The sequence below is a fragment of the Nansenia antarctica genome, assembly GCF_963989245.1.
Source record: "Nansenia antarctica genome assembly, chromosome: 5".
NCBI lineage: Eukaryota > Metazoa > Chordata > Actinopteri > Argentiniformes > Microstomatidae > Nansenia > Nansenia antarctica.
In genome coordinates this window covers 2,347,533-2,358,480 of record NC_137690.1, presented here as the reverse complement: position 1 = coordinate 2,358,480, position 10,948 = coordinate 2,347,533, and the positions used below count along the sequence as shown (strand labels likewise).

The following is a 10,948-nucleotide window of genomic DNA, read 5'->3' as shown; positions in this document are numbered from 1 at the left end:
GAGAGGAGAGAGGAGAGAGGAGAGAGGAGAGAGGAGAGAGGAGAGAGGAGAGAGGAGAGAGGAGAGAGGAGAGAGGAGAGAGGAGAGAGGAGAGAGGAGAGAGGAGAGAGGAAGAGGAGAGAGGGAAGCGGAGAGAGGGAAGAGGAGAGAGGAGAGAGGGAAGAGGAGAGAGGGAAGAGGAGATGAGAGAGGAGAGAGGGAAGAGGAGAGAGGGGAGAGGAGAGAGGAGAGAGGGAAGAGGGAAGAGGGAAGAGGAGAGAGGGAAGAGGAGAGAGGAGAGAGGAGAGAGGAGAGAGGAGAGAGGAGAGAGGAGAGAGGAGAGAGGAGAGAGGAGAGAGGAGAGAGGAGAGAGGAGAGAGGGAAGAGGAGAGAGGGAAGAGGAGAGAGGGAAGAGGAGAGAGGGAAGAGGAGAGAGGAGAGAGGAAGAGGAGAGAGGAGAGAGGAGAGAGGGGAGCGAGGAATCCTTTCAATACTTTTGAGATTCGGCCCTTGATTAGAACGTTCTGGTCACCATCTACCAAAAGCTGAGGCCCGTGAGACTGACAGGCAGGAGGAGTGTGTAGGTAAGGGTGAAGAACAAGGGAGAGAGGGGGACACCCATGTCAATCTGTCAAGTTGGCATGTTACAAGAGGCCAATAACAACGTAAAAAAATGTGATTTCCTGTTTTGTGTTTATAGTTATATCATTCATTCATTCATTATAATGTTAGTTATGTATCTTTAGACTTCAGATTTGTGTTCCAGACAATAAACATATAACAATAGCTATAGATATCTATACTATTAGGTGGTTAGGAAGAGTAAAATCAGTATATATAATTGTCTAAGCAAAGTAGGATGATACAAACAACACTTGTGTAAAAAAAAAAAAAAAAAAAAGAAGATCTTTACAAAAATAGCGTAGAATATGTGCCAGGAGATGAGTAAAATGAGAAACGATAAGAACAAACATCTCTGGAAGACACGACAACGGTAACACGTGAATGACGGGTGGACTTCAGCAGAGGCTGGTGGAGGTAGAAATCGGAGGACGGCTCATTGTGACGCATGGAATGGAATGAAGAATGCTATCAAACAATGTGTTCCGTCCCATCATTCTGTTTCATTCAGTACAATGAGGCCCGTCCTACGATGTTCTACCTCCACCAGCCTCCCCCTGGTCTCAGAGACAGTGAGACCAGTTGGCATATACAGGGCCACCACTTTAAGGAGGATATGTCCTGTGGCCTAAATGAACCTAATACTTTGATTAAAAGCAAAAAGGAATTGCTGCAACTATGAAAAGAAACATGAAAAGTATTGGGGGGGGGGAGTCTTCTCAAGATCACCTCGGTAACGAGATACACTTAATACAGCGTTATAGACAAGAAAAAAAGACATCAATTCAGACTTTTCTTTCATGTTTACAAAATACGTTGTCCTCCTCCTCCTCCAGCGTTCAGCCCGATTCCCCGACAGAGCGAACGACGATCGAGACTCGGGACGCTCTCCTGAGCTCTTCCTCTTTCCCAAACAAAGTGTAATTTGAAACCACTAACGGTACACTGAAGCAGAGACACAACAAGAGTCCAACAGACTCCAACAGAGCAGCAGAGCAGCGGCTCTTCCAGGAAGCCGTCCCATTAATCAAACGAGAGCTGATCTATCTGAGTATCTAGTCTCCGGGTTAGAAACCCTCCCGCCGACGCCCCCTCCTCCTCCTCCTCCTCCTCCTCCTTCTTCTTCTTATTATTCTTCGTAAAGTCTGTGAGCGACGTAGACGCCCCGGCGGACCGTCCTCCTCCTCCTCCTCCTCCTCTCCTCTCCTCTCCACCGCCGCCCTCCTAGGACGTCTTCACCAGGTCGTAGACGTAGATGTGGAAGTCGTCGTCGAACTTGATGAAGTAGACCGGAGGGTTTGGCGTCCACCTGGTGGATCACCATGCCAGTCCGTTTGCCTCCGTCCTCCTTGGCGTACTCCACCTGCTTCCCCCACCAGGCTGTCCACCACCCTCCCCCGGCTCCCGCTCCGCTGGGGGGGCGTCGTCTAAGGGGGTGGGGGGGGGGGGGGGGGGGTGGGGGGGGTAGAGGAGGGGGGGGGGTGGAGGAGGGTAGAGGGAGGAGAGTGTCATACTCTGTAGTCTGCTGCAGGAGGTGTTTGTTGGTATGACGTGATACCTACCTCCCTACCTCCCTCCCTCCCTCCCACAGTCATCTGTCTCCCTCCCTCCCTCCCTCCCACAGTCATCTGTCTCCCTCCCTCCTCCCTTCCTCCCACAGTCATCTGTCTCCCTCCCTCCCACAGTCATCTCCCTCCCTCCCTCCCTCCCTCCCTCCCACAGTCATCTGTCTCCCTCCCTCCCTCCCTTCCTCCCACAGTCATCTGTCTCCCTCCCTCCCTCCCTTCCACAGTCATCGAGCTTAGTTTGTGAACGGCGATGAGAGAGAGAGAAAGAGAGAGAGAGAGAAAGAGAGAGAGAGAAAGACAGAGAGACAGAGAGAGAGAGAGGAAGAGAGAGAGAGAAAGAGAGAGAGACAGAGAGAGAGAGGGAGAGAGAGAGAGAAAGAGAGATTGAGAAAGAGAGACAAAGAGAGAGAGACAGAGAGAGAGAGGAAGAGAGAGACAGAGAGAGAGAGGAAGAGAGAGAGAGACAGAGAGAGAAAGAGAGAGAGACAGAGAGAGAAAGAGAGAGAGAGACAAAGAGAGAAAGTGAGAGAGAGAAAGAGAGAGAGACAGAGAGAGAAAGAGAGAGAGAGACAGAGAGAGAAAGAGAGAGAGAGAGAGTACTTTGAGGACTTGACCAATGTCGAAAGGCTACCATATCTGCTGGGTGAGGTACAGCAATGTGCAAACACAGCAGCAAGATTTGTTAGCTGCTGTGATAGAAAAAGGCAATCAAATGGGCTAAAACCACCATAAGAATTGAAATAAGTTTTATTTCATTTATTTATTCTAGTATGTAATCTATTTATTTATTCTAGTATGTACATTACATTCTTTTTGTTGTTTATCTTCACACTTCACATGCTTTGGCAATGTAAATGTATGTTTCCCATGCCAATAAAGCCCTTTGAAATTGAAATTTAATTGAGAGAGAAAGAGAGAGAGACAGAGAGAGAAAGAGAGAGAGAGAAAGAGAGAGAGAGGAATGAGAGAGAGAGAGAGAAAGAGAGAGACAGACAGAGAGGGAGACAGAGAGATAGACACAGCCACCCCCCCCCCACCTCCCTCTGAACACCGCACCGATGATAAGATAGATAAGAAAGAGAGACAGACAGACAGAGAGAGAGAGAGAGACAGACAGAGAGGAAGAGAGAGAGAAAGAAAGAAAGAAAGAAAGAGAGAGAGAGCGATAGAGAGAAAGACAGACAGACAGAGAGAGGGAGACAGAGAGGGAGAAAGACAGACAGACAGACACACCCCCCCCACACCCCACTGAGGAACTCACTTGAGTCAGGCATGATCCTGAGGTCCCCCTCCTTGTAGTCGTCCAGCAGCTGATACATGTAGAGCACGGGGTCCTTCTCGTAGGTGATGTAGAACCACGTGGTCATGATGGGGGCGCGGGCCAGGACCATGCCCCTCCACTCCTCCTTGGGCCCCTCCTCCGTCTCGAACATGTGCTCCACCGCCTTGCCGATCATGGTCTCGGCTAGCAGGGCGTCGCTGACGCGAGACGGCGCTGGAACGCACAGAGACGCACTGCTGTCAGACTTGTCATACCCAATAGGGGGCGGCAGGTAGCCCAGAGGTCAGAGGTCAGAGAGGCAGGTAGTCTAGAGGTCAGAGAGGCAGATAGCCTAGACTAGAGGTTAGAGAGGCAGGTAGTCTAGAGGTTAGAGAGGCAGGTAGTCTAGAGGTTAGAGAGACAGGTAGTCTAGAGGTTAGAGAGGTCAGATAGTCTAGAGGTTAGAGAGGCAGGTAGTCTAGAGGTTAGAGAGACAGGTAGTCTAGAGGTTAGAGAGGCAGGTAGCGTAGAAGTTAGAGAGGCAGGAGGCCTAGAGGTTAGAGGGGCAGGTAGTCTAGAGGTTAGAGAGGCAGGTAGCCTAGAGGTTAGAGAGGCAGGTAGTCTAGAGGTTAGAGAGGCAGGTAGTCTAGAGGTTAGAGAGGCAGGTAGTCTAGAGGTTAGAGAGGCAGGTAGTCTAGAGGTTAGAGAGGCAGGTAGTCTAGAGGTTAGAGAGACAGGTAATCTAGAGGTTAGAGGGGCAGGTAGTCTACAGGTTAGAGATGCAGGTAATCTAGAGGTTAGAGAGGCAGGTAATCTAGAGGTTAGAGAGGCAGGTAGTCTAGAGGTTAGAGAGGCAGGTAGTCTAGAGGTTAGAGAGGCAGGTAGCCTAGAGGTTAGAGAGGCAGGTAGCCTAGAGGTTAGAGAGGCAGGTGGCCTAGAGGTTAGAGAGGCCAGCTAGCAATTGCAAGGTCGCCGGTTCGATCCCCGCCTCAGGAGGGAGCCGGATGTGATCTGGTGACTGGAGGGTTGCTGGCATCATATCCAAGGTGCGTTGACACTTAACCCCTAATTGCTCCCCGTAATCGCTGACTATGGCCGAGAGCAAACAACACATTTGGTCGTACTGTGTTGTGCAATGATGAAGGGTCAATCTAACCTAAATACTGCAGTCAGACTCTCACCCAATACTGCAGTCAGCCACTCAGGTCAAAGTCAACGAGGACGTCCTCTCTGTCCTCTCCCCCTCCCTCCCTCCCCCCTCCTCCCCCCTCCTCCTCTCCTCCTCCCCCCCCCTCCTCCCCTCCTCCCCCTCCCCCCCTCCTCTCTCCTCACCGACTCGGTCCACCAGCACCTCCATCCCCTGGACCCGGTCGTCTGAGTGCAGCTCCAGGCCGTAGATGCAGTCGAAGCCGTCGTACTTGATCAGGTAGAGGGCGGGGTTGACGGGCACCTGGTCCAGCACTGTGCCTTTCCACTGGGACGTCTTGGCGCCCTCCTTCCAGGTGTGCTGGATCCGACAGCCTACCAGGTTCCTGCGGGGGGGGGGCTGCTGCCCCCCCAGGGTCTGCTTGCTGCTGGGGCCCACCGCACTCTTCTGCTTCCTGGGTGGAGGAGGGGGAGGGGGGGAGAGAGAGGGGGGGAGGAGGGAAGAGAGAGGGGGGAGGAGGGAGGGGTGGAAGTGGAGGAGAAAGGGGTGGAGGGGGAGGGGAGGAGCCGGGGGAGGGAGGAGAGTGGAGGAGAGAGGGGGGAGGAGGGAGGGGGGAGGAGGGAGGCGGAGGTGAAGAGGATGTGGTTTAATCTGAACCAACTGTCAAAGAGTTCCGGAACTCTCACCACCTAGAACACCTGAGGTGTTGCTATGCGGTGTTTACCCTAGCAACAACACATTGTTTACCCTAGCAACAACACCTTGATCGAAGCATGAAGATGAAAATAATAATAATAATAATAATAATGAAAATAATAATAATGAAAATAATAATAATAATAATGATAATAATGAAAATAATCATAATAATGATAATAATAGTAATAATAATATAAATGCATTTTTGGGTGAGTAAACCCTTGGCTCTCAAGAATGTTGACCATTTGGTAGACTTCATTCACCCTCGGTACTGAACGAGTCAATGTTACATTTACGCCGTTTAGCAGATGCCTTTCTCCAAAGCCACTTAGACAAATGTGTCTAAAGGGCTCTGCACACAGCGTGCGATTTCTGTTGCGCGTCAACGTTCCATTTTGAAGTTTGAATGGAAGTCTATGAGAACATCGCATTTACCCACACACGGCCCCGATTTTAATCGCACGGCGAACATTCGATTCCATTCATTTTGAATGGGACAAAGCACACGGCGTGCGAGTTTTGTCGCACTGTCAAATGAATGGAATCGAATGTTCGCCGTGCGATTAAAATCGGGGCCGTGTGTGGGTAAATGCGATGTTCTCATAGACTTCCATTCAAACTTCAAAATGGAACGTTGACACGCAACAGAAATCGCACGCTGTGTGCAGAGCCCTTAAGGGCGTGTTCTCACTAGAACATTAGGGTGTGTTCTCACTAGAACATAAGGGTGTGTTCTCACTAGAACATTAGGGGGTGTTCTCACTAGAACATTAGGGGGTGTTCTCACTAGAACATTAGGGTGTGTTCACACTAGAACATTAGGGGGTGTTCTCACTAGAACATTAGGGTGTGTTCTCACTAGGACATTAGGGTGTGTTCTCACTAGAACATTAGGGTGTGTTCTCACTAGAACATTAGGGTGTGTTCTCACTAGAACATAAGGGTGTGTTCTCACTAGAACATAAGGGTGTGTTCTCACTAGAACATAAGGGTGTGTTCTCACTGGAACATTAGGGTGTGTTCTCACTAGGACATTAGGGTGTGTTCTCACTAGAACATTAGGGTGTGTTCTCACTAGGACATTAGGGTGTGTTCTCACTAGAACATTAGGGTGTGTTCTCACTAGAACATAAGGGTGTGTTCACACTAGGACATTTAGGGTGTGTTCTCACTAGAACATAAGGGTGTGTTCTCACTAGGACATTAGGGTGTGTTCTCACTAGGACATTAGGGTGTGTTCTCACTAGAACATAAGGGTGTGTTCTCACTAGAACATAAGGGTGTGTTCACACTAGGACATTAGGGTGTGTTCTCACTAGAACATTAGGGTGTGTTCTCACTAGGACATTAGGGTGTGTTCTCACTAGGACATTAGGGGGTGTTCTCACTAGCACATTTGCTTCACTTGAAACGGAGTTTAGGATAAAAATCGTTTGGAGCTGTGAGAACGCGCATTCGAAGTCGCTCCCGCAGCAAACAACCCTCGGATGCTCCGCTTGAAAAGGGTGGTTTCGCTCCGGTGACAAACGACGCATCCGTCACTAGGGATGCTCCGATTTATCGGCCACCGATTTAAATCGGCCGATTTCACTCCAAATGACTCGATCGGTGATCGGCAAAAAAAGGCCGATCGCCAAAACCGAATTTTTATTATTTTTTTCCCTGGGGAAGACAGATAACTGAACAGAATACATAGGAGGACGTAACAGTATGTAAACCATGAAGGCCACGTTTATGATGTCTTTTATACAGCCATATCGACTGACTTGGGCTTCAGGCCCTAACTGGGTGATAGGCCAGACCTTTACTATGCCATAAAAATGGGTCTGCGTTTGCTTGGTGCCTAATGGATCAAAACTTTTGTCTAAAAAGCAAAAAATATGTAGGCTATCCAGTCAGTAGGCCTACAGTTATGTATTTTTAAAAAAATCGGTATCGGTATCGGTTGATCTTGAGGAAAAAAATCGGTGATCGGTATCGGCCCCAAAAATCCAGATCGGAGCATCCCTATCCGTCACTTTGCTTTGCTTCGCTTTTGGTGAGAACGCTGCTCGAGGCTGTCCATGGGAAAACAACAGCGCACGCGTGTTGATCTGGATAAGAGCGGGCGAACGGGCAATTCTCAATTTTTCTGACCAATCAACTACCACGTCTGTTGCTTCGATTGCGTATGTTACTTCGTTTACATGAAGGGCTGTGAGAATGCAAATCAGAGAAATAATTTATGCAACAATGTTGCGAACTCATCCACTTGCTCCGGGTCCTGATTCAGACTTTCATGTGAGAACATGACCTCAGTGAGTCATCTGTCCGTCAGCCATCTATCTATCAGTCATCTATCTATCTATCAGTCATCTATCTATCTATCAGTCATCTATCTATCTATCTATCAGTCATCTATCCATCTATCTATCAGTCATCTATCTATCAGTCATCTATCCATCAGTCATCTATCTATCTATCAGTCATCTATCTATCTATCAGTCATCTATCTATCTATCTATCAGTCATCTATCCATCTATCTATCAGTCATCTATCTATCAGCCATCTATCCATCAGTCATCTATCTATCAGTCATCTATCTATCAGTCATCTATCTATCAGTCATCTATCTATCAGCCATCTATCCACCAGTCATCTATCTATCAGTCATCTATCTATCAGCCATCTATCTATCAGTCATCTATCTATCAGCCATCTATCCATCAGTCATCTATCCATCAGTCATCTATCTATCAGTCATCTATCCATCAGTCATCTATCCATCAGTCATCTATCTATCAGTCATCTATCCATCAGTCATCTATCTATCAGTCATCTATCCATCAGTCATCTATCCATCAGTCATCTATCTATCAGCCATCTATCCATCAGTCATCTATCTATCAGTCATCTATCTATCAGTCATCTATCTATCAGTCATCTGTCCATCAGTCATCTGTCCATCAGTCATCACAAGAAAAAGTCATCTATTCTAGGGCCAGGGGCCATTGGCGGTCATAATGCTAGAAGAAGGAAGAATTAAGTTTTTTTATTTTAGGGGTGGCTGTGGCTCAGGAGGTAGAGGCTGTGGCTCAGGAGGTAGAGCCGCCGTCTAATGATCGCAAGGTCGGCAGATCGGCGGTTCGAGCCCCGGCTGGCCACATGTCGAAGTGTTTTTGGGCAAGACCCTGAACCCCAAATTGCTCCCAGTGAGCGGGCCTTGCATGGTAGCTTGGCCGCCATTGGTGTGTGAATGTGTGTGTGAATGGGTGAATGAGAGGCCGTTGGAAAGCGCTTTTGGATAAAGGCGCTATAAGTGCAGTCCATAATGTCATGTTCTGTAAGCCAGCCTGACTGTCTTGTATAAATGTGTTATTGTCGTCTTTGAGCCCAGGTGTTATTACACCGGTAGAATGGTGGCTGGTGTGACATCACTCTGGCTGGGGAGAGGATGTGACATCACTCTGGCTGGAGAGAGGATGTGACATCACTCTGGCTGGGGAGAGGATGTGACATCACTCTGGCTGGGGAGAGGATGTGACATCACTCTGGCTGGGGAGAGGATGTGACATCACTCTGGCTGGGGAGAGGATGTGACATCACTCTGGCTGGGGAGAGGATGTGACATCACTCTGGCTGGGGAGAGGATGTGACATCACTCTGGCTGGGGAGAGGATGTGACATCACTCTGGCTGGGGAGAGGATGTGACATCACTCTGGCTGGGGAGAGGATGTGACATCACTCTGGCTGGGGAGAGGATGTGACATCACTCTGGCTGGGGAGAGGATGTGACATCACTCCGGCAGGGGAGAGGATGTGACACCTGGGAAACTTACTTGTGAGAGTTCTTCTTCTTCATCATGTTGGCAGACACACCTGTATGCCCTGTAACGACAAGCACACGTGTGTGTTAACATCACACAGCATCGCTCAGTAACGTGAGACCAAATGAAGGCTATTGGAGGCACCGCTCTACAGACCTGGGGAGGCTGGCGGAGGCACCGCTCTACAGACCTGGGGAGGCTGGCGGAGGCACCGCTCTACAGACCTGGGGAGGCTGGCGGAGGACGGGCTCATTGTCATGCACGGGAGGGAAAGAGGAATGGTGTCCACGCTTTACAATGAGCCCGTCCTCCGATTTCTACCTCCGCCAGCCTCCCCTGGTACACATAAACACTGGTTGAATGTAGTTGTCTAACGTCTAGGTGCAGTGTGTGTATAGATATACACATGTATATATATATATATATATACACATGTATATATATATATATATATATATAGAGAGAGAGAGAGAGAGAGAGAGAGAGAGAGAGAGAGAGAGAAAGAGAGAGAGAGAGAGACATATATATACAGTATATAGATAGACAGAAATAGACAGACATACAGATATAGATAGATAGATAGATAGATAGATAGAGATAAATAGATGGAGAGAGAGATAGAGAGATGGATAGATAGAGAGGTGGATAGAGAGAGAGAGAGAGGGAGAGATAGAGATATTCACAGATAAAGAGAGAGAGATAGAGAGAGAGGGAGAGAGAGATGAAGAGAGAGAGAGAGAGAGGGATAGATAGGGAGAGAGAGAGGGAGGGATAGAGAGAGAGAGAGAGGGATAGAGAGAGAGAGGGGGGGGGTTAGATAGAGAGAGAGAGGGGGGAGGGTTAGATAGATAGAGAGAGAGGGATAGATAGGGAGAGAGAGGGAGGGATAGAGAGAGAGAGAGAGAGGGAGGGAGGGAGGGAGAGAGAGAGACAGAGAGAGAGGGAGGAAGGGAGAGAGAGAGACAGAGAGAGAGATAAAGAGAGAGAGGGAGGGATAGAGATAAAGAGAGAGAGGGAGGGAGGGAGAGAGAGAGACAGAGAGAGAGAGGGAGGGAGGGAGAGAGAGAGATAAAGAGAGAGAGGGAGGGAGGGAGAGAGAGAGACAGAGAGAGAGAGAGAGGGAGGGAGGGAGAGAGAGAGAGAGAGAGGGAGGGAGGGAGGGAGGGAGAGAGAGATAAAGAGAGAGAGGGAGGGAGGGAGAGAGAGAGACAGAGAGAGAGAGGGAGGGAGGGAGGGAGAGAGAGAGATAAAGAGAGAGAGGGAGGGAGGGAGAGAGAGAGATAAAGAGAGAGAGGGAGGGAGGGATAAAGAGAGGGAGGGAGGGATAAAGAGAGAGAGAGAGAGGGATAAAGAGAGAGAGGGCCTCACCCCCATCAGCTCTGGGCCGCTGGCCTGGTCCGGTCTTCCCGAATGGGGTCTTCATTCATGGGCCTGTGGGGGGGCAGCCAGGCCGCCTGACCGGGGCCGCAATGTGGGGGGGGGTCCGCTGGGGGTCAGGGGACTGGGGGGTGGGGGGGGCCCAGGACACGGACACCACGATGTCCGCTCCTCCACTCCCGGGGGTCGGTGGTAGGACTAGGGTCAGCACCACAGCCTCTCTCTCCTCCACTCCCGGGGGTCGGGTGGTAGGACTAGGGTCGGCACCACAGCCTCTCTCTCCTCCGATGGCGGTGGTGGTGTTGCCAGGTGGGGGGCGGTGGTGGCGTTGCCAGGTGGGGGCGGTGGGTCACCCACCTCAGCTCAGCCTGTGGAGGGAGAGAGGGAGAGAGAGAGAGAGAGAGAGAGAGAGAGAGAGAGAGAGAGAAGCACATCAGGAAACACGTGACAGGAAGTCAGAAGGGTGATACAACACACACGTATCTACA

At 49.8% G+C, this 10,948-nt stretch overlaps 1 protein-coding gene across 1 annotated transcript in view; it reads right to left on the bottom strand.

Moving 5' to 3' along the window:
• Nucleotides 1–10,523, bottom strand: part of LOC308158461 (spindlin-1-like) — a gene marked incomplete at its 3' end in the record, with an annotated part of 11,792 nt that extends 1,269 nt beyond the window's left edge. The window contains exons 1-4 of the mRNA XM_080532088.1: nucleotides 10,452–10,523; nucleotides 9,096–9,144; nucleotides 4,762–5,030; nucleotides 3,430–3,663 (exon numbers count right to left, since the gene is read on the bottom strand). Coding sequence (XP_080388214.1) covers nucleotides 3,430–3,663; nucleotides 4,762–5,030; nucleotides 9,096–9,144; nucleotides 10,452–10,506 — 607 coding nt within the window. The 5' untranslated portion in view covers nucleotides 10,507–10,523. The remainder of the gene's footprint in view (nucleotides 1–3,429; nucleotides 3,664–4,761; nucleotides 5,031–9,095; nucleotides 9,145–10,451) is intronic.
• Between the last annotated feature and the right edge of the window lie 425 nt (nucleotides 10,524–10,948).